The sequence below is a fragment of the Mauremys mutica genome, chromosome 1 (genome assembly GCF_020497125.1).
Source record: "Mauremys mutica isolate MM-2020 ecotype Southern chromosome 1, ASM2049712v1, whole genome shotgun sequence".
In the NCBI taxonomy this organism is placed as follows: Eukaryota; Metazoa; Chordata; order Testudines; family Geoemydidae; genus Mauremys; species Mauremys mutica.
In genome coordinates, this window is record NC_059072.1 from 47,721,940 (window position 1) to 47,749,487 (window position 27,548).

Sequence of the window (27,548 nt, forward strand, 5' to 3'; positions counted from 1 at the left end):
CTGACTTTAGCTTCTTCCAGAATCAGAATTACAACACTAACTAGATTCTGGTCACTGTTTAATTAGATGCCCCACCCCTGCATCTTCAATTTGTTGGTGATACTCAAAATGAAAATCAAGAATTTCTCTCCTTTTAGGCATTAAAGGAAAAGCCCAGCACCTTCACAAACGTATTGCTTAATATACTCTTTTCAGAAATCAGCACATCCACCATTGTCTGACACTATTCTCACTCAGTAGGAAAGGACAACTGAAGATGCAATGGCAAATCCCCTCTATATCCATTGCTTGTTTTCATTATCTGTGCTTCTAAATTTATGATGTCAGAACACAATCTTGTTTTTTAAACTACACCTCCTACAATCCTTCCTCAGCTACCTCTTAAAGACTGCAGGAGTCAATGATGTTGACTTATATGAATCTTTTAAAGGTTGCCCTCTAGTGTTCACAACATATATAACCATTACTATTTTTGTTCCCACAATTGTACACTAAATGTAAAATCTCTCATTGAGATGAAATAAACCAGACAATTTGCATGTAACCTGCAGTGTGAACCAAAGATTTTGAAGGGAATTGGGCAAAGACAAGAAAACTCCCTAAAAACCAACAAAGCTTTATATTAAGGTTCATGTCTGTACAACAATCATTTGGAACTGAAAATAACTAAAAATCTGTTTGATCTGGGTTTTAATCATCATTGTACGTGGTCAAAACATCTGCAGAACTGGAACTCTAATTTTATCTGGTTCATCTTCAGAAAAGGGTGAATCATTTGTAATGAATAATTTATCTGAACAATTTCATGTCATCAACAAATAATTTCTGTGAATAAGCTTTGGGCTGTAGCTTCTTCACAAGCAATTTGTAGTAAGTATCAAAAGGCAAGCTGCTTTGATTTGAGAGAGGTCACACATTGTTTCAGTTCCTTAACTGATGAGTGTAACTCTTAAGAGTCAGGCTTCAGATGTGAATACTCCTAATTAATCATTCTTAATTCATTTGTAGACATTCACATTCTGTAATTCACATTCTGTAATATGATCTTAGCATTTGTTACCTGAATCAGCAAGTAATCAAGTAATCAAGTAACCAGCAAGTAAGCAAGTAATCCTCCCAATGAAGCAGAATATTCACAGAAAGGGAACAGAGTACATGAAAATTTGTTTAAAAATTCTAAATATTTTAGTGCATTGTTTTCTCTTTGCAGTATTCACTCCCCTCTACTTAGAATGCATCATCAGTGCGGACTATAATTCTAACCTGAGATCATATACACCTCTACCTCGATATAACGCTGTCCTCGGGAGCCAAAAAAATCTTACCGCATTATAGGTGAAACCACATTACATTGAACTTGCTTTGATCCACCGGAGTGCACAGCCCCGCCCTCCCAGAGCACCTCTTTACATCCGAATTCGTGTTATATCGGGTCACGTTATATGGAAGTAGAGGTGTACTTCTTCAAAGTACACAATACATATATACACGCACTATATATATAAAAACACTTTTTTTTAGATAAATCTGTGACACTCTAGATATATACACATAGTAATTATGGATACAATTTGCAAGTGGCAGTCCCATTTTCAAAAGGTGACTAAATCACTTATGCACTTTTGAAAAGGTTATCCTTATAGTTTTACCTAGTGTATATTGTTAGGATATAGATATTCAGGCCTGTTTGCAAAGGTCTATACTTTTAAGAATTTAGGTGTATTCTTATCACTTAGCTAGTTACAGAGGTATAAAAGAAAGAATTAAAAAATATCACTGTCTGTCTGTGTAATGGCCTTTTGTTACTGTGACTGTCTGAGGCCTGGTTCTTCAGCTAAGCAGCAGAGGCCAGCCATAAAATGGGAAGTGTATGGTCACATCCTCACATTTCAAACTAGTCACACTGAAATAAGGTGCTATTGGGCTATTAGGAATACAATCCTGTCCTGATATTCCTATCACCTCCAGAGAAAGGGAAGAGCCTAGAAGATGTAAAAGGAAATTTAGTTTGATAGCATCCTGTCTGACAAGAACTCACTTATCAATAGCTGGGATGTGAAATCCTCATTTCTGTATTGTTCTATCACTGTAGTCTTCACTTCCCTATTGTTTGTCTGTATAATCTCTGTCTGGTTCTGTGATTGTTTCTGTCTGCTGTATAATTAATTTTGTTGGGTGTAAACCAATTAAGGTGGTAGGATATAATTGGTTAAATAACCATGTTACAATATGTTAGGATTGGTTAGTTAAATTTCAGTAAAATGATTGGTTAAGGTATAGCTAAGCAGAACTCAAGTTTTACTATATAGTCTGCAGTCAATCAGGAAGTAAGGAGGGGATGGGAACAGGGACTGGGGATGGGGGTGGGGGAATTGGGATCATGTTTTGCTAAAGGGGGGAATGGGACCAGGAACAGGGACACAGGCAAGGCTCTGTGGTGTCAGAGCTGGGAAGGGGGACACTGAGGAAGGAAACTGGAATCATGCTTGCTGGAAGTTCACCCCAATAAACATTGAATTGTTTGCGCCTTTGGACTTCGGATATTGTTGGTCTCTGTTCATGCGAGAAGGACCAGGAAAGTGAGAGGGTGAAGGAATAAGCCCCCTAACATTTATTATTAGTCTATACAGAAGTAGTTAGATTTAATATACCAATTACAGGAATGTTATAGTCCTATAAATGAATTAGCGCGCCAAAAGATAAAGTTTACAGAAGTATTGTTAATCCCACTTAAACTACTACCTAAAAAAAGGCATCTAGAAAAAAAAATGTCCAGTGATCCTTGGGGTAAAAATGTAGATTTAAAAAAAATCCAAAGCAACCAGATAGAAACAGAGCTATAGTATATTGTATTTTGGGTTGGGACACAGAAACATTTCACAGAACAGCAGAACAACTTTAGCAAACAACCTGCTAAAGAAATACTTTATTGCCAGCAGGTTTCTCCTTTATTACATAAAAGTACAGAGCACTTAGATGTTATGAAGTTTTCTCCCCAGATAAGCCAACGTTTTCAGTTGCTACGTTGTGAAATTTCTCTAGGGGGAGGTCCATGAGCAGGCATCACAGTTTCCTACCACCAACAGAATTTGCTGTGGTATTAATACAAAGATGTTTGTGAGAAAAGCTTCATAAAAATTGCATTGGTCCTGTCACCATTTTCCCTCAATGCTGCTCTGTCACATTGGAAAAAAAAAACCAGTAAAAACAAAACCAGGTATATTTTGGGTTGACATTTATTATTCATTTCTGCCTGTTCCAGTGTTATTGATTCCAGTGCCTATATATACAGATCGCACATTAAAAGAGAACTGTTCTAATCTGTTTTCTCAAGCTAAGCATTGAGTATTCAAGGGGGGAAAAACAGCTGCTTCAGTTCTTCATGAGTCATTATAAAGTCCTGTGTGGCACACATTGGGATAACTCTGATAAGATCCCACTGTGACTATTACACTGCTACACTGGTGCAAAGGAGCCATAGTGCTGGCTTAAACAGCTACCTGGGAATTTACCCCCAGCTTGGAGGATTCCCCAGGATAGCACAGAGCACCCCTCACAGCATACCAGAACGTGGCTAAGAAAGGCAGCATGGATGGGGTGCTACTGCACTGGAGCTGATCCCGGACTGGTACATTGGCACCTAGTGACAGGGCAGCCACAGCCACAGTAACTTAGAGCAGTTCTGTGGTTGCTCTGATTTCAACCAGGTTCCTAATTGCCTTCAACTGGTCCCAGTATCAGTGAAGTACTAAGAAGGCATGTAAAGCCATGATTAATTACCTCATATTGAGTCTTGTGCTGAGTGCAACTTTCCCAGAGGTGAGCAAATTGATTTATAACTAAGAGAGTATTTAAGGGGGAGGGAACAATCCTGTAAGGTATTATTAAGTCATTTAGAAAATTAATATGCAAGTATTATAGCCCAGCATGCACATTATTTACACTGTACCACAGACAGAGGGTTTGTGAAGTAGCCATAAAGTGCTACCAATATATTCAAACCCGGGAGTCACCTAAAGCCCCTAAGCACCTACATTTCTGCTGGCAGAATCTCCTAAATTTCTGCCTTTGGGCATGCACAAGCCGCCCAGTTACTGACACTGCTGAGCTGCTTGATACCTAACTCACAACAGGTTCCTCAAACTAGTCATTTCCCTGCCTGAGAAGCCTGAACCAGTAGGCTGCTCAGAGGCTTCTCACTGGGCTAGAGAGCATGAGTATGACTCTACAGGCGAGTGGCTAGGGCACTCACCTGGGGAGATGCAAGTTCCAGTCCCTACTCCAGTGAAGTATTTCATACACCGTGGACCAGCTTTTACAGGAATGGTTGAAAGACGCCCACTCCAGCATATCCTATACCCCAGTGGTCAGGGCACTCTTAGGAAGTAGGAGACCTGGGTTCAAGTCGTTGCTCCACATTAGGCAGAGTGGGGATTTGAACCTGCCTGTCCTACATTCTGGGTGAGTGCTATGACCACTGGGTTATTAGGCATAAGAGGACCGCCACTGCCTCCTTGGAATTTTTTTTTGTGAGAAACAGCTGACCCACCTTAGGTGCTTAACTCCATGAGAGGGTTCATGGCTGGGAAGAGCTGGAAGGCATCTCTCCGTGGCCCAGAGCTAGGCATCTAACTCCCTTTGAGGGGGAGGCTTAGGCCACACCCCTCTTGGCATTTCCTACTGGCCTGCTAAGGCAGCTCCCTGCTCAACTGGCTGGCTTCTGTGAATCCTTTTCTTAGGCACCTGACTCTCTCCATGCATTGTATAGGGAGCCTGGGCACTTACCAGAGTTGTGGATTCCACTGGACAGCAGGGCACCTAAACAGTAGGCATTGCAACAGTGACTCTAAGTCTCCGTTGTGGATCTGGCACCCAGACACCATAGTGATGGAAATATCTTGGAGAGGACACGATAGGGAAGGATAGCCTAGTGGTCAGAGTGCTAGCCTGGACTTTAGGACACCAGGATTCAATTCCTCTTCCACCACAAACATGCTGTGTGTCTCTAGGCAAGTCACTTTGTCTGTCTGGTTGTGTCTATACAGAGAGTTTAATCTAAAGCTTTTTGATGCATCAGATAATTCATAGTACGCAAATCACACCAATAGCATGCACACAAAATACCTGTACCATTTTCAGTTTGCATGTTGTGAACACAAAGTAGCAATTTTTGCTGTGAGCCAAGTGCATAGCATTTGCCAGAGGTATCCAACGGTCCTTTGTTTTTTTGCTGTGCAGCATGAATCCTGGGATTGTTTTTGCTGTGAATTGTGGGAAGCCAGGTAGGTAAAAAAATTTTTTTTAAATATCCCATGATTCCTCTGTCTCCACCCCACACTTCCTTACTGGACTGGCTCATGCTATTTTTGAATTGCTGTCAGCTAGCATGGACTCAACAATGCTCCATGCCGTTACAGTGACAAGCGTGAATATAAACAGGTTGCTTGGGCTGTATTACAGCATTCACAGCCAGACAACTTCTGCACCGAACTTTGCCTATTGCACCACCGAGCAGATGATGCGGGAACAGGAGAATATTCTATGGCAGGAGCAGCAGCTCCTCCAGCAGCAAGAAGCTACTCTGCAGCAGTGGCAGCAGGACAAGGCAGAAGATGAGGAGGGTGCCGAGCTGTTGGAACAAGAGAACCCATTCCTGGATCACCTACGCAGTGTTCAGTGCCATTTCTGGGCCTGGGAAATCAGTGTGGATTGGTGGGAGAGGATCATTCTGAAGAGTTGGAATAACCAACAGTGGTGAGAAAACTTCAGGAGAGGGGGGACTAACTTTTTTAAGATCTGTGCAGAACTGACTCTGGAGCTTTAGCAACAGCATACCAGCATACCCGTGGAGAAATGGGTCGCCATTGCCATCTGGAAGTTGGTCACCCCAGAACATTACCATTCTGTAGCCAACCAATTTAGCATGGGGAGATCAACTGTTGGGGCCATTCTCTGCTATGCCATTGATAAGATGCTATCTAACCAGGTCACAAAGCTGGGTAATGCTCAGGAAGTTACTGATGACTTTGCATGCATGGGGTTCCCACACTGTATTGGGGCAACTGATGGAACCCATGTGCCTATTATTTGCTTCTCTACCCCTGCCAAGGCACAGCATTTATAAACAAAAAGGGGTATTTCTCCATGGTGCTCCAAGAGCCAGACAACTTCTGCACCTGACTTTGCCTATTGCACCACTGAGCAGCAGGTTTACAGACATAAATGCAAGGTGGTCTGAAAGGGTCCATGATGCTAAGATCTTTTGGAACTCAGTATTATTTAAATTAATGAAGAAAGTACTGTTTGCCCCCAGGAGCACTGCAGATATTAATGGTGTGGAGGTTGGTCCAGCTATTCTGGGAGACCCGGTTTATCCCCTGATGCCCTGGCTAATGAAGCCATACACAGGCCGCTTGGTCAGAAGGAAGGAATATGTTGCCTGAGTAGTTTCAGAATGATAGCCAAGTGTGCATTTGGCCATTGGAAAGGCAGATGGCACTGCTTACAGAATAGGTTGGAAGCAAGAGAAAAAAAAATGTTCCAACCATTATCACTGCATGTTGGGTTTCGCACAATATTTGAGCGAGCAAGTGGGAAAGCTTTGCCAATGGGTGGGAGGCTGAGGAGTGGAGACTTGCTCAAAGGTTCGAGCAGCCTGCAAGTGTTCCATAGAGAACACAAACACCTACAGGAATGCTGTCAAGGACGCCTAATGTTCATATTTTGTGTCACATCCCTGAACACATTATCCCGTGGGGATGCAGAAGTTGCACACACTGGGGTATTGTGTGCAAAATGGAGATAATCCTATCTCACAGGGGTACTGGGAGCATAAATAGATTAAAGATTATGAAGCACTCACTAAGATGATGGGGGCCACAGAAGTACCTAAAATGTATAAGAATCCAGAAGTTTAAATAAAACTAATGATCATCTAATGAGTGGGTTATTCCATTCAGAATCAACCAGTGCCAGCTTGATTTAGAGTTTATCATAGCTGAAAACCATAGATTTATTTGTGCTTTAGCACATAGCTCAAGAGCAGAACTAGAGAGAGTATCTGAATCACTCACAAAAAGGTGTTTTAGCTGAGGGTTTGTTGTTTCTAACAATATTAGAAACTTTATGCAATATACACCAACACCAACAATTAATAGTCTCGATGATAAGCTTGCTATACCGGCTGAACCGATACGATAATTTATCTTAAAAGCCAGTGAGAATTTCAAGGGCCATATGGGAAGTCACTGATTATGAAATCCTTTAGAAAGGATAAAAAAGAGAAACTTTGTGGTTTAGATGCCAACGAGTCAGCTCTTTCAGCATACGGTACTTAAGAAATGGAGACCACATATTCAGCATTGCCTCCGGTTTTCAGTTTCTGTACAGCCTTATGCTCCAGATGCATTCAGAAAGATTAGATACAGAATACATAGGCATATACTTAGTTTGAAGTGTTGGGGTTTAAGCTAAATATCCTCCAGTATGAGCAACTGTGCCCCACTAAAAAAAAAGATGGGTTTTCTTTATTTAAATGAACTGTTTTGGAGCTCAATTTTTAAACATCAAATTAAGCTGCATAAAAAGGTGACTGAACAGTCATTTTCCAGTCATTTGTTTTAAAAAACAAAGATCAAAATGAGTTGCACTGTTATTTCTGCACATACGAGACTCTGAGAATGAAAGAGTCTAAGGATGAAATCCTGACCCTATCGTAGTCAAAAGGAGTTCTGACATTGCCTTTAATGGGATCAAAATTTCATCTTGAAGTGTTCTAGAAGAAGTGGAAAATCAGTCTATGTCCCATACGTGGCAATCTGTCATCTTATATTTAAATAATTAGGGACATATTAGTTTTGTGCTGGTAAAACCCCTCAGGGCACTGGATATTTAATGATTTCCCTCTCATTGAGTTTTCATAGCATTATTACCTTGGGGAAGGAAGGTTAATCCATGGACATCAGGGATGAAATTCTGGCTCCACTGAAGTCGAAGACAAAACTTCAATGGGGGCCAAGATTTTCCACAGTGGGCTCCATGCATCTCTTACTGCCCTGTAGGACAGTATGGCTTTTTAAAAGCCATGCTTCCAATGATGCCTCTCCACTGGTTGATGCTCTCTCTCTCTCTCTCTCTGACACACTCCAAAGATGTCTGGCTGTCATCGCTGTTTACCTGATGTCACCAACACTTCAACCACAAGTTTCTTTACAGGACCTTTTGAACAATGGTGTATGGAGAAGACAGGGAGGATAAGGCTTACTGCTACAGAGAACAGATGTCTGTCTTGTACCCCACCCAGCTCTGCCCTATCTTAATCTACAGAACACCCACATACGGGTTTTCATGTGTAGGGGAAGAGAAACTAGTATACTGAAGTCCTGGTACTCTTCCCCTTCTATGCTACCCAACCAAGATCTGCTTTACCCTTCATTTGTGGAAGAAGAGGGGCTGATCAGGCCTTATGTATTAAATTGCAATTTGTGTTGAAGCTCTCCGATTAGGATCAACACTATCATGTTAATTCAAATATAGCAATGGTTGATATCACATGGAAGGTGGCATGGATTAGTAGATCAGATAACCACGTGCCAGGCCTGTAGTATAAAAAAAAGCAAAGAATCCTGTGGCACCTTATAGACTAACAGACGTTTTGCAGCATGAGCTTTCGTGGGTGAATACCCACTTCTTGCATCCGAAGAAGTGGGTATTCACCCACGAAAGCTCATGCTGCAAAACGTCTGTTAGTCTATAAGGTGCCACAGGATTCTTTGCTGCTTCTACAGAACCAGACTAACACGGCTACCCCTCTGATATAAAAAAAAGTAAATCCTCAGCATGAAATATATCCATAGTGACACCAAGCCATTTGTTTATGTGAAGACAAACGTTTGCAGCATTCTCACATTACCAGCATTTTAAGTGAAACAGACAACTTATAAGATTTTAAAAAAATTTAAAAAAGAAAATCTACATATAATTCAAGTGCTATTCCACGTTTTAATTTGCTCTCTTAGTTTGTATTCTCAGCAGCAAAATGCTAACAGAACAAGCCAATAGGCTTTACATTTCACTCCAAAGCCAAATTTACTTCTGGAAAGTGAGCTGGAAATTACAACACTGCACGGTAGCAGTTGGCAGAGCTTTGCAGAAAAGGAATCTTGCTTATGACAACTATAAACAATTTCATTTTTCCCTGTTACTTTTATCCTTCTAATTGCTATATTTAAATGCACTTAATCACTTAAGCATTGAATTGACCATAGTGATAAATCTTCACTTTAGACGAGGCAATAATAAATCTTTGTCTTCTCTTAGCAGCTGGCTAGTTTTGATTCAGACTTTGAATTTTTATCCTTTCCTCAGGCTTAACAGTAACAACTTGTTAGTTCTGTCTTTTGAAAGTGTGACACTGTTCCCATTAAATGCATTATCCTTGTTTAAGCTTAATTTTTTCAGTGTTAAAAATGGGTGTCCTTCTGCAATACAAGACCAAGAAACAAACAAAACAAAAAAAATCCAATTAGTCTCTACTGGTAATTTACAATGCAACAGTACTTCATTAGTTTTTATTCAGCATCATTGGTGCACATGGCACTTTACAGACCTGAGAAGACAAGCTAGAGCTTATAATACAATCTTTTAGTAGAGGCCTCCAATGCCACTGGGAGCTAATTTAAAAACAGGTGGAAGAGGGCTTCAAAAGTACACTAACAAATAACAGAGTAATAATATTCCACAAGTAGCTCATAGCTTGGCTAGAGAAATCAAGCTACAGTTTCATCAAAATTCTTCATCAAATACTCAAACCCCTTTGAGAAGACAAGAGGTGTTACAGGTGGCAAGCAGAAAAATGTAGGAAAAGATTGTCTTGGGACTCAGGAGATCTGGGTTCTATGCCACAGGTTTTCCCAACCCTGCAAATTATTTAAGTTTCACTCCTGCAAATACTTATGCACATTCTTAATTTTAACTTAGTCTCATTGACTCGTGTGTAAAGTCAAGCAGATGTCACAGGCCATTAAATTTCCCACAGTTACCCTGTACTGAGCCCAGTAAATTATGTTTCACTAAAGCATGACTTGTGTTTGGCTAACATGCATCTTTCAGAAAGGGATCCAGTCTTGATTTGAAGACTTTAAGAGATGGAAAATCCACCACTACCCCTGGTGGTATGTTCCAATGATGAATCACCCTCATTATTAAAAATATGTACCTTATTTCTTATTTGAATTTTTATGGCTTGAGCTTTCAGCCACTGGTTCTTGTTATCTCTTAATCTGCTAGATTAAAGAGCCCTTTAGTAATCAGTATTTTCTCCATTTGAAAGTATTTATGCACTGAAATCAAGTCACCTCTCCATCTTGTGATAAATGAAATGGATTGAGCTCATTAAGTATGGCATTTTCTTCATCTCTCAAATCATTTTGTAACCTGAGGCCTCAATCCTGTAAACTCTTACAGAAGTGCTCAGTTTTAAGCATGTGGTACTTGAGTGACATACCTTGTACTCCAGTTAAGCATGTTCATAAGAGCCTGCATGGCCAGGGCCTTAATGTTGCATAAACTCAGAGATATTAAGGCCAAAGATAATGATAGTCTAGTCTCACCATCTGCATAACACAGGCCATATTTCACTCAGTGATTCCTAACTAATTGGAGAAATGGTCTGAGGTAAACAGGATGAAGTTTAACAAAGACAAATGCAAAGTGCTCCACTTAGGAAGGAAAAATCAGTTTCACACATACAAAATGGGAAGAGAATGTCTAGGAAGGAGTACAGCAGAAAGGGATCTAGGGGTTATAGTGGACCACAAGCTAAATATGAGTCAACAGTGTGATGCTGTTGCAAAAAAAGCAAACGTGATTCTGGGATGCATTAACGGGTGTGTTGTGAGCAAGACACGAGAAGTCATTCTTCCGCTCTACTCTGGGCTTGTTAGGCCTCAACTGCAGTATTGTGTCCAGTTCTGGGCACCGCATTTCAAGAAAGATGTGGAGAAATTGGAGAGGGTCCAGAGAAGAGCAACAAGAATGATTAAAGGTCTAGAGAACATGACCTATGAAGGAAGGCTGAAAGAATTGGGTTTGTTTAGTTTGGAAAAGAGAAGACTGAGAGGGGACATGATAGCAGTTTTCAGGTATCTAAAAGGGTGTCATTAGGAGGAGGGAGAAAACTTGTTCACCTTAGCCTCTAAGGATAGAACAAGAAGCAATGGGCTTAAACTGCAGCAAGGGAGGTTTAGGTTGGACATTAGGAAAAAGTTCCTAACTGTCAGGGTGGTTAAACACTGGAATAAATTGCCTAGGGCGGTTGTGGAATCTCCATCTCTGGAGATATTTAAGAGTAGGTTAGATAAATGTCTATCCGGGATGGTCTAGACAGTATTTGGTCCTGCCATGAGGGCAGGGGACTGGACTAGATGACCTCTCGAGGTCCCTTCTAGTCCTAGAATCTATGAGACCTCCAGCCCAACAACTTGTGGTTGAACTACAGCATATGTTTCAGAGAGACAGAGAGAGCCAATCACAATTTAAAGACTCCAAGGGCTGGAGAGTTCCCAACAGCTGATTATGCTCACTGTTAAAAAGTGTGAGCCTTGTTTCCAGTTTGAACTTTGCTGTCTTCAACTTCCAGCTCATGTTTCTGGTTACACCTTTGCCTGCTAGATTAAAGAACCCTCTGCTATCAGATATTGTCTTCCTGTGTAGGTAATTATACACTGTGGTCAAGTCACCTCTTCACCATTTATTTGATTAGCTAAATAGATCGAGCACCATTAGTCTTTGTACCGTCTGTTTTCCAAACCGTGAATCATTTTCATGACTCTTCTCTGTACCCTCTCCAACTTTTCAACATCCCTTTTAAAGTGTGGATGCCAGAACAGGGCACAGTATTCCATGAATGACCTCACCAGTACTGTATGCAGAAGTGATATTAGCTACCTACTCCTGTTCCTACCAATATTCGTATTAATGCATTCAAGTATCATGTTAGCCCTTTTTGCTAGTTTAATATATAGTGCTTTTGTGTGTAAGCTATTGTTTCTTCTGTATATGCAAACTTACTGCATCGATTTATGCAAAGCTATTACTTTTATTTTATCTATGCAAATAAGGCCATATTCAATTTTTAAACATACCAAAAGATAAGTCATCTGAAAAGTTTACTCAGGAGCCTCTTTCATTTTCAAAATTGACAAACACTTAGGAGCCTAGGTCCCACTGAGAATCAAAAATATGTAGGCACCTCAAGAAACAGATAGGCAGTTTGTAGAATTTTCAAAGACATGGGAGTTAGGTGCATAATAGCTTTTGAAAAATCTTACTGGGCACCTATCTGCATCTTTAGGTGCCTAAATACCTTTTCCATATGGTCCAACGTGCCTAAAGTCAGTGTCGTGGTGCGTGACTCACTGCTGCAGTGCCTCCTGCTGATCATCTCAGGGAATTAGCATTTCCCGCCTCCGGAGCGCCCTTTGCAGGCCAGTGTCCTGCTGCCGCTGGCCCCATGTCCCTCCCAGTCTTTGGGGTGCTGCCTCCTGGCAATACCCCCCTAAGTCTCAGGGTATCCCCACCCAGGGGAACCCCCAACCCTTTATCCCCACCTTGCCTCAGTCATGGGCTACTGCCAGTCACCACCTAGCCACCACTCACTGGGGCAGACTGCAGTGTAAAAGCCACTCATCATAGGCAAGGGGGGGTTGGACCTGCTGCCTCTGCCTACCCATGGGCTTCCCCCTTCAATCCCAGTACCCAATTGGCCTTTCACTAGGCCTCAGCCTGGGGGGTTTCCAAGCCGGAGCTCCCCAGCTCACTTGGCCTTCCCCCAGCCCTACTCCACTCCAGGTACCCTCTCTCAGCTCCCTGCAGCCAGGTCCCTCCTTCTCAAAGCTAAGAGAGAGTCTCTCAATCTCTGGCCCTCAGCCCTCTTATAGGGCCAGCTGTGGCCTGATTGGGGCGTGGCCCCATCTGTGGCTACTTCCCCCAATCAGCCTAGCTTTTCCTTCCATGCCACAGCCCTCTCCCCGGGCTGTTTTAAGCTTTTTAAGGCAGGAATGGATGACCACCCCGCTACCGTCAGTTTTGAAAATGGGGTTTAGGCAATTCTGAAAATTTTAACCAAGGTCCCTGCCCAGATGATCTTGCAGTTTAGTTAAGAGCTTATAGTACAATTCAGCATTTATACATCAGTCAGGACTAGTCCAGAGTACCTCTGTTCAAGATTTTATCATGCAGTGCTTCAAAGAGCCTGGTTTGCATGTTTCTTCTGAAATATTGACAATTCATCATATTACAACCCCTCTGGAAAAAAGCCAGTTTCTTAAACACCTTAAAATATTTTTGCTATCTCTGCATTAGATTTGAACTTCATTAACAGCTGCTTTCATTTGAGAGTTTTTTTTGCCAAATAACTGTAAAAACCATATCTCTGAGTTAAAAACAAAACTAACAAACTCTGAAAGGAAATATTTAAATTTCTAGGTCAGAAGTCTTCTACTATACCACTACATGATCCACTTATCAGATGACAAATTTTAATTTTTTTAAGGTAGACCTAATCTGATGTCTTTGAAACAGAAATCTATGTTGCAAATAGTATGCTTCATTTCTGCAGGCAATAGTCTCTCCTTTAAAACTTAAAAGGACACTTTCCAAACTGATCATGCCCAAAATTTTACATACCTTAAAATTGTTAAAATCTGGTGTGCAGTATCCACTTGAATCTTAATCTATACTTAATATTAACAATCCAAATTGCCACCATTTTTGCAGGACAAAGACAAGCAAACAAAAACACCTAATATGCAAACACTGCTTATAGGCTCTGCAGCACAACTAACACTTCCCAGAGCTGTAACTGACATAATCGAAGATGGTGGTGAACAATAAACAAAAAGGTGTTTGTTTCAGATTCATTAGAAATGCAGAAAAAAAATCAGTGTTTATTTAAAAAGAAAAAACAATTTTCATTTTAATAAAAATATTACAAACAACAAAATTAAAGAAAAGTAATTAATAGTGTTGTTCAAAACTAGCTGCATATACTATCAGATGTATGCAATCTGCAAAAAAACCGAGCCAAGATCACAAATAAAATCTAAATAAAATCTAAATAAACTGATTAGATTTCTTGTTTTAAAAAGCTCTCTGTGCAGGATTAAAATTGATATAGCACCACTTTGAATATCATTAAAGCTACGTTTTAGTCACGGGCAATTTTAGTAAAAGTAATGGACAGGTCATGGGCAGTAAAAACAAAAATTCACGGCCCGTCACCAGTCCATGACTTTTACTGTATACCCCTGACTAAAACTTGGGGTGGTTGGCTCTGGAGTGCCACGGGTGCTGGGGCGCAGCACGGGGAGGGGAGCTGCAGGTGCTGGGGAGGGGGGCGCGGCCTGGGTGGGGCACCCTGGGTGCTGGGCAGGGGGGCACATCCTGGGGGGGCACACCACAGGTGCTCAGGGGTGGAAGGGTTAGTGAGGCTGGGGCAGGCTCCCTACCCAGCTCCTGGGAAGCAGGGACCCCAGCTCCTAGCTCCACATGCTGCCTCTGCTCCATCCCAATCCCCAGTTCTGCAGCTCCATTGGCTGGGAACCGAGGCCAATGGGAGCTGTGGGGGCGGTGCCTGCAGGCGGATGCAGCATGTGGAGCTAGGAGCTGAGGGAGGGGAGTTGCTGTTGCCCTTCCGGGGAGCCCCCCAGGTAAGCACCGCCCCATACTCCAACCACCAGCCATGAGACCCCCCGCACTCAAACTCCTATGCCGGGGGAGCCCGAGATTGCCCCAGCAGCGGCCGAGCTCAGACCCCGGGCCAGGCACACCAGCCTCTGCAGAAGTCACAGAGTTCACAGAATCCATGATTTCCATGACAAACACGGAGCCTTAGCTATCGTTAACGCTTTACATTAAGCAATTCAACTTAAAAAAGAAAAAACACCATTTCATTGTTGGGGTGAAATCTGGCCCCACTGAAATCAATGGGTGTTCTGCCATTGACTTTAATGGTATCAGGATTTCACCCGAGATTTGTGGTTGTTGCAATAATAAGCACATTTCCATAATTCACACAATAACAGTATTATGAGAACAAGACCATAAAAGAAAGCAGGCTTTGAAATTGAGCTAAGTTATTACTGACCATCTGGTCAATATAGAAACAAAAGACCCCAATCCTCCCCCAACGAAAAACAGGCTGATCATGATCTCTTTTTTTTTTTTTCTTCAAGTTATACAAAACTGAAAGTCCTTTCCCTTCTGCTTTTTAAAACTAATAGTTTCAGATTCTAATTATTAATAGTCTTGATTTGAACTGGAATGAGCAGTAACGATCACTCTGGCCACACAGTCAAGACACCTTTTTGATGCAGTCTCAGACAATATATTTTGAAATTAATTCGGATCAAGAGCTGATGGCCTTCTACACCACTAAAACCCTGCCTTACCCCTCCATGAAGGTACTGTGGGCAGAGTAGTTTCTGCTGTCCTTCCCCTCCCACCCCCACACTTGGCAATGGGCTCCAGGACAGTTCTGAAAAACACTGCCTGGAGGGAATCATTCTTGAACTAGGCGAAGAGATCCCTAAGAGTGAAATCCTGTCCCCATTTACGTTAATAGCAAAATCTCCATTGACTTCAATAGAATCAGGATGTCAGCCTAGATCTTCACTTATGTAGATCCAGGGGCCCAAAACACCCACAGTTAGGGTTGCCAACTCTCCAGGATTGGCCTGGAGTCTCTGGGAATTAAAGATTAATCTTTAATTAAAGATTATGTCATAATAAAATCACCAGGAATACTGCCAACCAAAACTGGCAACCCTAGCCACAGTAGATAACACGAAGTGGCCACTAGTTTAAAGGTAGTTTTAGGAGTAGATATAAATTACATTTTCTACTATAATTTTAATCTTGTATAATATGACTGATTACTGGGTGACAAGTGGGTGAAGGAGTATCTTTTATTGGTGAAAAAGACCAGATTTTGAGCTACACACAGTTCTTCTTCAGGTCAACCCATTTGGGTACCCGCGACGTCAGGGATGGGCAAACTACGGGCCGCGGGCCACATGCGGCCCGCAGGACTGTCCTGTCCAGCCCCTGAGCTCTTGCCCCCGGCCCCTCCACCGCTGTTCCCCCTTGCCCACAGCCTCAAATCGCACGCTCCACTGCCAGCGCAATGCTCCGGATGGCAGGGCTGTGAGCTCCTGGGGCAGGGAGAGTTGGATCGAGGGCAGGGGAGTTCGGGATGGTGGTCAAGGGGCAGAGGTATGGATGGTGGCCCCAGGGGAAACAGGGGTCCTGGGGGGCAGTCAGGAAGGAGGAGGGGTTGGATGGGGTGGCAGGGGGCAGTCAGGGGACAGGGAGAAGGGGTGGTTGGATGGGGCAGGGGTCCCGGGGGGCCGTCAGGAATGAGAGGAGGGGTTGGATGGGGTGGCAGGGGCAGTCAGGAGCAGGGGGTCCGGGGGCAGTCAGGGGACAGGGAGCAGGGGGGGTGGATGGGGCAGGGGTCCCAGAGGCGCCGTCAAGGAACAGGGGGTGTTGGATGGGACAGGAGTCCCGGGGAGGGAGGCACATAGGAGGTGGGGGCCAGGCTACGACCCCCTCCCCTAACCAGCCCTCCATACAATTTATGAAACCTGATGTGGCCCTCAGGCCAAAGAGTTTGCCCGCCCCTGCGCTATGTGTTGTGCTATGCTAACCCTTCCTTTGTTGTCTATAAATCTGGGAGGCAGAGATTAGAAACTACATTTTTCACTCACAAATAATGCCCCAAAAATCAGTATATTCTTGCTTTCAGAAACTGTGAGGAGGGCTCCATTTTGCCCACATGCATCTCCCACAACATTACCACTTATAGAATCAGACACAATTTGTTTTCATTTTTTTTAAAATGGATTACTTAACATAAAGACTTAAAGGGCTAGATTCACTGGTCTACTCCAGCTGCTCAACCAGAGCCATACATATAGCAGAACATACCAGTGAATCTATCTTGCGTGGACCCCATCACCGTAGTGTCTGTGCCTCACTCTGTGTATCTATCCTTACAACACCCCTGTGATGTAGGAAAGTACCGTTGTCCCCATTTCACAGATGGAGAACTGAGGCACTGAACGTTTTAGATTATGTGTTCACTGCAAACTTAGCCTGGGTGATTGGCACCTGGCTCCGAACACCCAGGTTAGCCTAGCCCAGGGGTGAGCAGCCACTCTGCAAAGCCCTACCCAAATTACTGAGTCCTCACTGGTGCTGCACTCCCCTGCATGTGTTACTAGCACTACTGGGGGCATATCCCATCGTTCTTTGCACTGCTGCAAGATGAGTCACTCTTTGATTCTTTCTCAGTGAATTGTGGGAGAGCCTGCCTATTCTTCTGGACAGGCATTGGAAGATTGTCAGCACTCAAGAGAGTTAGCCTGTATCCTCACTGCAAAGTGGGTGGGTTACCAGCCCGACTTAAAGCAGAACCCAGGCTCTAACCTATACCCCAGCTGGGGCAGATAGCCCAGGCTGAAAGGGCCATCCAACTCAGGTGAGAGGGTTGTGTGTGTGGATGGGAGGGGGTTAGGGACAACACCTGAATAAGAGTCTGAGTTAACTCTGCAGTGAAGATACATATAGAAGCTGAAATCCTAGCCCCATACTCCCATTGACTTCAATGGGGCAGAACTCCACCCTAAGTGACTTTCCCAAGCGCACACCAGAAGTCTGTATCAAAGCTGTGGTTTCCAAGTCCCAGTCTAATGCTCTGATTGCTGAATCTGGCCCAAATATGGGCTAGCTCTCATGACAGGGTTTTTATTATTGCTTTTTAACCCTGCAGTAACCAACCCATCTACTGCAGGGTGTTGCGATAAGTGTTGAGGTAGACCTGTTCTCTCTACATGTCTGGTGCCCCAAGCATTCAGCTGTTGCCTTCAGTGGAATCCTATGAATATTCAGATTCCATGTATGCTGCCAGAATCAAAGGATGCAAAAACCCAATGCAAATTACTTAGCAGTTCCTAACCCAGTTGTCTAGGCAGCCTGACATTTCCTCACAGGCTGCAGCCTCTGGTCTGCTATGTACAGGCATCTTCTCTCTGCCTCCCATGAGCCTGGTTCTCTCATGAGGATACAATTTCCTTTTCCCTGTATGCCAGGGATTATGGAGCATTCTCATGGCTGGATGCTGAACTGGGTAACAGTGCTCTCCACTGGTTAGAGTTTTTCCCTCCACTCAGCTGGGATGGAGATAGGTACCCAGTAATAAGATGCAGACAAAACATTAGATTAATGGGGAGGTGGAACAAGTGATATTGAAAAAATTTCTATAGTTATGTCCATTTTTAGGAAGTCAGATCTCTAGACTTCTCTACTTTCAGCGACTCACAAAAGCCTCTGAAGAGTTTGCTTATCTGTCTTGTCACAAGCCAAGTGCAACAAATGATGTTTAATACCCTAGTAATTAAATCTATCTTTCTGATACCCTCAAAAGGAAATATACAGTGATCAGTAATTGAGTCTCAAAAGTTAAACACTATTTATTTCAGAAAAGGAATAAAGGGCAGAACTGTTATAGCTGGTGTGAGGGGACAAGTTGTACATTTGTATAAAAGGTGTGTCCCAATCCAATTCACATTGATGTTGACTGTAGCTGCTGACTTGAAGGGAAACTATTTATAAAAATAATCAAGTGTATTCTATTTATTTTGGACTAAGACAACATCACATTCCTTATTTAAATGCTTGTTTTATTTTTAGTATTCTAGCCTGAATATGCTGTATTGTTTCCTGGTTAAAGCATGTCATGGCTACAGTAGTTCAAAGGTTATTGTTGATGATTAATTTAAAAATCTAACTTTGGCATTTAGTTTTTTAAATTTTACTGAGATCAAATGGAATGGGTGTAGTGTTATATCATTGGCCCGATTCCCACTGCAAGAAGTAACTCCACTGAAAATATTGCAGTTGCATTGATGTAAAAATGGTGTAATTGAAAGGACTATCAGGCCTGACATGGATTCATAGATTGCACTTCCTACTAATTTAAAACAAGACTAACCAGCATTGCCAGCCCCAACAAAGCCCCAGAATGATAGGAGTACTAATATACCATATATACTCATTCATAAGCCGAATTGTTTTAGTAAAAAAGGTAAGCACCAGAGAAGGGGGTCTGCTTATGAATGGGTATAGAGAGGGAGAGGTGGGACACAGCCCCTCCCCCCAACAGAGGGCACAAGGAGAGGCAGCACAGCCAGCAGAGACAGAAGGGAAGAGGTGGGGCCAGTCTCTCTCCACTTCTGGCCACGCTGCTCTCCCCTCAGCCTCCAAAGAAGCTGCAGCTCCAGGGCTGGCAGGCTGCAGCCATGCAGCTCAGCCGCGCCCCGCAAAGCAGGCTGTGGCCATGCCACCCAGCCCACGCTGCAGCCGTGCTGCCTGGCCCAACCCACTGGAACATGCCGCGGCCACACCGCCCGGAGCAGCTCCAGCCAGGCCAGAGACATCCTCCCCTGGCCCTCCCCAGATAAGGTGGGAAGGGATGGGATGGCGAGAGTCTGGGGGTCCTGGGCTAGGGGTGGGGTCATGTGGGGGGTGGTCACAAAGGTTACTCCCCTGACTCCCAGCTTCTCCCCCCGAAAAAATTTCCCCACCAATTGCTGTCCTGGCCCATCAAGGTAAGCAGCTGGCGCGCCGAGACACTTTGTTTACTTAGGTTTATCTCCCTGCCTGCGGACGCTCGAGGTAAACAAACCATCTCGGCCCACCAGAGGCTCATCCTGATGGCCTGGGAGCCAAAGTTTGCTGACCCCTGAATTATAGGGTCGGCTTATGAACGGGTTATAAAAAATTTCCATTTTTACTTATCCATCTTGGGGGGGAGGGGCAGTTTATAAACAAACCGGCTTATGATCGAGTATATACGGAATACACATCAAAAGGAAAATAATCCCACACTCGATATTCATAGAGTTTAAAGCCAGAAGGGACCATTAGATCACCTAGTCTGACCTCCTGTATATCACAGGTCATTACATTTCATCAAGTTACCCCAGGATTGAGCCCAATAACTTGTGTTTCATTAAAAGTAGTCTTATCTTTGAGAAAGGCATCCAGTCTTGATTTGAAGACATCAAAAGACGGAGAATCCATCACTTTCCTTCACGGTCTGTTTCAGTGCTTAATCCCCCCAAACTGTGGGGCGCACCCCTCTAGGAGGGCACAGAGGAACATACAGGGGGATGCAGCAGAGCTCAGGCCAGCCCCCATGAGGGGCGGGAAGGGAGTACCACCCAGCCCTGTTCCGCCCCCAGCTCTGCTCTGGCCCTGCCCTCAGCCTCAGCCAGGACTCTGCTCCCAGCCCCAGCCCCACCCCCAGCCTTGTCCTTATTATCTCTGTCTGCATCCCCCGCATCTCCCCCACCCCCCAGGAGTCACAGCCTTGGGGGGGGGGCGTGGACAGGGGTATGGAGGGGTACAACCTTCACTCTTAAACATGTATGCCTTATTTCTAGTTTGAATGTGTCTGACTTCAGCTTTCTGACACTAGTTCTTGCTGTGTCTTTCTCCCATAGATTAAAGAGCTCCTTAGTATTCAGTATATTCTCCACTTACACTGTAATCGAGTCACTTCTCAGTCTTCTGTTTGATCAACTAAACAAACTGAGCTCTCTTGTCTCTCACTGGCAGGTATATTCTCCAGCCCTTAAATCATTTTATGGCTCTTTTCTGTACCTTCTCCAATTTTTCAACATTCTTTTTAAACCGTGGACACTGGAACAGCAGACACAGTAGTCTACTATCAGACTCACCAATGCTGTATATAGAGATAAAATGATAAAATCACCTCCCTACTCCCATTTATCCATCCAAGGATCACATTAGCCAGTTTTGCCACAGCTTTGCACTGGGAACTCATATTGAGTTACTTGTCCACTATGACCCCTAAATTCTTTTTAGAGTCATTGCTTCCCAGAGTACAGTCCTCCATACTGGAGGTATGTCCTGAATTTTTTTTCCTATATGGGCCTAGTGTGCCGAGTGTTTTCATATTTACTTTCAGATCACTGATGAAAATGAGGAATAGTAGTATCAGGTCTAGTACCAATCTAGTACTTGATGACGGTTCCCCATTGACAGCTGACTACTTTTTGAGATCCACAAGTTAGCCAGTTTTTAATCTATTTAACATACACTTTACTGAGATGTACTGTGCTAATATTCTAATCAGAATGCTGTGTGGTACTATATGGGAACAGATAAAGTATAATTTTGCATACTGTTCTCCCACTGTAACTAATTTTCATTGCAAAGTTTAGGACTTGCTTGTGGCTGCAGAGGGTTCTTTACTGTTTGCCTTAAAAGCCACAGCTGTGAAAGGCTTTTCCCATTTTTAGCCTTCATACTGGCACATCAGTTGTGTCTGGGTCATTTCAATGAAAAACACGGTGACTCATCTGAAGGCTGCTATAATAACGTATTTCAACTGAAATAGCAGAACAGTGAATGAGATATTTCAATCTCAGAAAAAAAAAAGTAGCAGCAACACACATTTGATTAGTTCTCATATGACTCCACAGTTTTCCCAAATAGAGAAGATGCTATAAAAAGTGTTCAAACATATCTGCTGGATACTGCTATATAGTACAGTCGATCTTATACATGTTATCATTGTAGGTTTGGGAGGATTAGATTTTTATCAGTTATTGTTGATTTCACCTTACACAAGTTGATGGAAAAATATTTCTATGAATAATTAAAATTTTAGATAGGCAAAGAAGAAAAATGCTGTTTGAGAGCAGATTAGAATTCAATGTAAGGATATTTACTTTGTATATTTAGACATGTGATGTTAAAAATTTAAGTTTTTGTGGTTATAAAGCTTTAACTTTTTGAGTTTCAACATCTACTGTCATTAAACAATTATTGTCTGATACCTGGTTGCCTGATCCCCATATAACTTCCCACAACTGTGGAAACTTACAGCTATAAAAATAAAAAACAAATGCTTAAATCCCATAATTTTGTGCAACTGTGAACTTTTAAATAAACAAAAAATGCTTAACATAAATATTATCAGTTGAAATTATAAATAAATAAAAATCAAATTCTGCCAACATTATAAATATGTGAACAAGAATAAAAGAATGAAATAATTAGAATAATTCATTGGAAGTGTCCAAAAAACAAACTGCATGCATGTTGAAGTGGCACATTTAGGCTATCTACCTGAGGTCTTAATGTTTTTTAAATCCTGTTTACTCTACACTATGATGTGAAGTCGGTAGTGCTTTGAATCTGCTGTGTGCAGGTAGGAGTCCTTGGATCAAGCCAGATCTCAATGTATTTCCTTCTCAAACCAAATGGGGCTGGCAAACATTGTGGAGATAATATTCTCAGCTTCCCAGAGGGAAGGGTTTTGCATATCTCACACTTTCTACTCCCCAAAAAGCTGTTGTGTTGTATTACAGCTTTCGAGGAGACAATTACCTTCCTCAAATGCAGGAAAAATAAAAGAGTCACAGTTGATAGAGTTGAAGAGGGAAAAGATACAGCTTTATCTTTAATATGGGTAAGACTCCCCAGTTCAGACTGGCTAACACTATGTAAATTACTGCTGGTTCAGTAAACTAATGGGATTTTTGGCATATACCAGGCTTAATAGTATGGGCAGGGAACCTTCTGCTACAATGATGATCTTCTAGAAACCTTTCTGCTATCTTTTACTTCTCATTTTCATTCAAAAGAATGACCTGGTTTCTAATCTTTGCCTGAGGCCTGCTGAAAACTTTGAATAGCATTTGTAAAGTGCTAAGAGGCCTTATATATATGCACACATTATTTATTTCTATTTTTACAATTTACATCAAGCCAAGGATTTCACCCTCGCCACAGTGCCCAGTCTGCTTCTCTCAAAGAAACTAAGAATGTTTTATAAATATATTTCCCTTTTGTCCCACTCCCTTCCCCATCCCTGAATATGCCACCAATTATTCATATGATCCAAGGGTTAAGGATCGACAGCCCTGGAACTGAAATTTCCTATTTATCCACAGAATACGTACAGCCTGGGCAGTAGAGGCAAGCTTCTCAATGCTGCCCAACCACTGGGACTCAGTTCCAACCATGAGCAGTCTCTCTGCAACAGAGGACTGCTCAGTCTCTAGAACCATTCAATTCTTGACAATATCATCAGCAGAGAGGTCAGCAAGGCTGCCTGAGACCAGCCATTCATCAGAAGTTAATGGCTTTTGGCCACTATTGATTTGGGCCAGTGAATTGGAAAAAGGTGTAAGGCTCTGAATCTATGCCTGGGTACCCAATATCCCAAGTTCTTCTTAATAGTAGTACAGAAAAAATATTGCCTTTTTACATCAAATGTATGTTGTTTATTTTTTGTACAGTCCCCATCCCAAAGAGCTTTCAATCTAATTAAATGTCTTCTCTTTAAAAACTACACTTTAAGAGGGTTTTGCTATTTTCTAAAATAAATATGTAATTTTTCACTTAGAGCAAGATCATAATGCACCATAAGGTACCCCCTATAGTCCCGTGAACAGGCTGTGGGTCAGTGTGGAGAGGGGGGATAAAGTAGTCTCCATGGGGCCACTATACTCCGTCCCATAGAGGCAGGTAGGAAGCAGGTGGCTAGGTGCAAGAAACCAGCAGAGCCTTGACTCTGCCTCTCCAATATGCCACTGGCCAGCGTATCTTAGCAAAGCAGGGAAGTAAATTGGTATAGGACAGTAGCAGATTGCTCTGGGGGGAGTTAGGGGAAGCTGGGGTAGAATTGTGATTCTCAGACTGGTCTTGGAGCAGCACAGTTACTCAATGCTCCTTCCCTATGAACGGGCAGTAAACTCTCAATTTAAAAGATTTTCTCTGGCTACACCCTTAAGTCCATCCTAGAGAGTTCTAACTTCCCACCACCGCTCTCTTGTATGCGGACGTCAGAGCTCGATGCCCAGGTTCCATAACCAGAGGATGTGCTCTGCACCAAAGGAGGCTAGGCATTGTGGACCGTCCTCCAGATGTCAGGTTGGGCACTCTTCCACCTTATTGTCTGTGACTGCCCCACAGTCACAGAGTGGAGAGGAAAGTTAAATAATAAAAGGTTAGAACCTTCCTATCACACTTCCCCACCCCCACACAAGTCCAATCAAAAGGATAAAACTAACCTGCTGTATGTAAAATATCACCATTCAATCAGATCGCTTCTCATTACATCTTAGACCTGATTCTTCAAAGGACTGTAAGCTCTTGAAAGCAGAGACCATATCTGTAAATGCCTAGCACACTGCTGACACTATACATTTTAATTTATAACAAATATACACTAAAAAGAGTCTATTCAGGGCCTCAGGCACCTTTGCCAAAAATTAAAAATACAATCAAAGAAAAAGTAAAATCAACAGTTGTTCCTCACCTCAAAACCAAAAGATAAAATAACCAACTACAGCAAATCAAGCTCAACCAATAGCCTCCTCCCTCCAACACATCAGCCATCATTATACCCTCCTCAACAACCTGGGTAAATAAATAGGCCTTGCAGCATGCCCATTAGTTCAACCAATTCAGGCTACTGCAGACAACAGGGGTGAGGAGAAATAGGAAAGATAGTAGGCTGCAAAGTGGAGGGCCTCTCATGATGACTGCTCTTCCAGAACTCCCACTCTAATACTTAGGGGGTTTCAGCTCAAATACATTCACTAATGGGAAATGTAGCAATATGGCATGGGGAGAATAACAGTCTCTCACGTAGGTAAATCCCTGGCCATTTTGCCTTTATAAACCAGCACGTTAAACTCCACCGGGCAGCCCATGCTGATCATGGACCACTGGTGGTGTGCTCGCAGCTTGCATGACCTAATAAACTGACTACCACATTCTACACCAGCTTCAGTTTCTGGATTGTCTTAAAGTGTAGCTTTACAGTAATCTAGTCTTGAAGTGGGAAAGGGATGGATCACAGTAACCAGGGTTCACATGTGAAAGAAATGGATGCAGTCTCCTAGCCAGACAAAGAAGGAAAAAAAGCTGCCCACAAAATTATTAGATGACAATTTAACAGCAACTGGAGACCCAGGATCCAAGACCCCAGACTGTGAGAAGTGGACACACACTATCAAGACAAATCCTCACTATAACTTCCAGTTGCTTCCTCAAGCTACCAGCAACTCTAGACTGAGTTTCAGCCAACTAGCTCTCATCCATGCCCCAGTCTCACCCAGGCACTGGGTCAGGCAGTCTATAACACTAGTGTATATAATAACACTATTATTTTATTAGGTCAATTTTCCCAGTACATTTATACTATTTATACTATTGTAAGCCACGGAGGTTATTGTGTTAACACATTTAATAGGGCCTTATTGATACACAGTTTTGGACTTCCTTAGCAATGAAGGCTATATAATATGCTTTACAAGATTTCCTAAAACAAACTTATTGCAGTGCTACAGTAGCCACTTAAGTGTTATGCCACTTACACAGCCCCATTTGTCTCCAATACTCACTTTTGATTTTTTCTCATATTCCACAATGCCCCATATTCTGGGAGCAATCTCCCAATTCACATAGGATTTGGGGCGATGAACTGCTGGTTGGTGGGCAGGAAGCAGATGCCACTAAGGATTCATACATACCACACCACACATGCAAACCTTGCTCTGTATCAGCCACCAGGCCAAACTCTTTCCTCTGCTAAACCAAATCGCCTCACCATATCCATGAATTTCTTTAACAAAATATTAGGAAAACCACCATGATTAGAACTGGCTTATCATAACATTTGACTTTTGTAACCGGATCTTTTAAAACAGGCTCTGCAATGTTCAGCAGCTTGAACACCTGATTTCGAGTTTCTTTTTAAAAGTGCCTTTAGGATGGCATCAGCCCTGAGCTGTGCGGCTCACAAGTGCACTACACTGCGATGTTCAGGGAGGCGGACTCCCACTGATCCTCACGTAGGGCAGCCACTTGCTAAAAGCAGCACCCTCCTGCAAGAGAGATTCGGGCTGTTGCACTTCTCCCGGGCAAAGCCTCAGCTTTGAATAAATCTCTCCTCATGGGAACGCTTCTCTGGCTGGAGAGGCAGCCCCATACGCACCTAGCCATGCCCCTGCCACATACACAGCACCATGTGCCCCGGAGAGGGACCCGGCTGTCCTTCTCCTCAAGGCAAGCTTGGCTCTGCTCTCCGGCCTGTGGCTATTCCCCAGCTGTGCCCCCCGGCGGACCCTCCCACGCCCCGGCGGGCAGCCCTAGGCGCACCCGGCACTGCCCCGTGCAGCGCGCGCTTGCCCGGCCCCTGGCGGAGAGAAGGAGCCGCAGGGACGGGAGAAGCTGGTTCCAGCTGCCAGCAGACGCGGGGGAGGGGCAGGGGGCTTGCCCGGGGCAGGCAGGCAGCCCTGGGGCTCCCGGAGGCAGCGCTGCGGGGGGGCGGTTCTGAACCCCATCGGAGGGGCAGGTTCTCAGCCAGCTGCAGCAACCCGGTCGCGGCGGGCGGAGCAGGGCAATAAACTGCCCCTGCTCCGTGCACAGACGCAGAGCGAGGGCTGCCCCGCGTCTCTCCCGCCTGGCCTAGGCTGGGGAGCAGCCAGCTGCAAGGGGGGGTCTAGGCAGCGGGCAGTCCCTCCCCCCCCTCCAGCGCCAGCAGCCAAAGGGCACCTGAGGAGCCTGCAACAGGCGAGGGGGGAGGAGGGGGAATCCAGGGCTCATGTGCCAGGCTGCAAAGGGAGATCAGGAGTCTGAACTGGGGCGAGGGGGGGTGGGTTCAGTTTTCCAATATAATCCGCCTCCCCGCCCTGCGGCTCCTCAGCGAGCCCCTTGCGCGGCTCGCGGACGGGCTCAGCCTGAAGACGTGTCCCTCTCTCCAGCACAAGTTGCACTAACTTGGGGGAAAGGGGGGGGGGCTGCGGGAAAGCGCCCGCGAGGTTTCCGAGGAGAATAGGGTTTACCTGTGGTTAGATTGTCATTGATTTTCAAAGGCACCCTCAGGATGTAGACCAGGAAAAGCATGATGAAGAACCACAGGGTCCAGAGGTAAGTCCATGACCAGACGATGCAGGACTTGAGCTGCTCCAGAAAGCCTGTCCCAGCTTCAGCCATGTTTTTGAAGAAGAAAAAAAGCCAACCCTGCTCTCTGCTGCCACAACCTCTCAGTGTGTATTTATGGGATGATTCATGCCTCCCAAAGTAGACTCCCCCCTCCCCTAGGGTTTCCATACAGGCATCTCTTCCAGCCGCAACATAATGAAGAAAAATATATTTTAAAAACCCTACATACGCAAAATAGCCCCACCCCAACTCTGTCTGCCTTTTTCCCTGTGCCTGTAGTGCTCCAGTTTACAGCTGCAGCTGGGTGGTCCCAATTAAACTGATTTCACCGAAAAACCACATGAACTGAACAGCCTCTTGCATCCGAAGAAGTGGGTATTCACCCACGAAAGCTCATGCTGCAAAACGTCTGTTAGTCTATAAGGTGCCACAGGATTCTTTGCTGCTTTTACAGAACCAGACTAACACGGCTACCCCTCTGATACTGAACAGCCTCTGAG

At 43.8% G+C, this 27,548-nt stretch overlaps 1 protein-coding gene across 3 annotated transcripts in view; it reads right to left on the bottom strand.

The window, feature by feature from the left end:
* Positions 1–27,139, bottom strand: part of ST7 (suppression of tumorigenicity 7) — a 233,005-nt gene extending 205,866 nt beyond the window's left edge. Inside the window, exon 1 of one of the 3 annotated variants that reach the window (XM_045002252.1) lies at positions 26,949–27,139. In XM_045002252.1, the coding sequence (XP_044858187.1) occupies positions 26,949–27,099 (151 nt within the window). In that variant the 5' untranslated portion in view covers positions 27,100–27,139. Of the gene's footprint in view, positions 1–26,098; positions 26,118–26,948 lie in introns of those variants that run through there. The other 2 variants (XM_045002251.1, XM_045002254.1) reach the window with 2 other exon arrangements.
* Between the last annotated feature and the right edge of the window lie 409 nt (positions 27,140–27,548).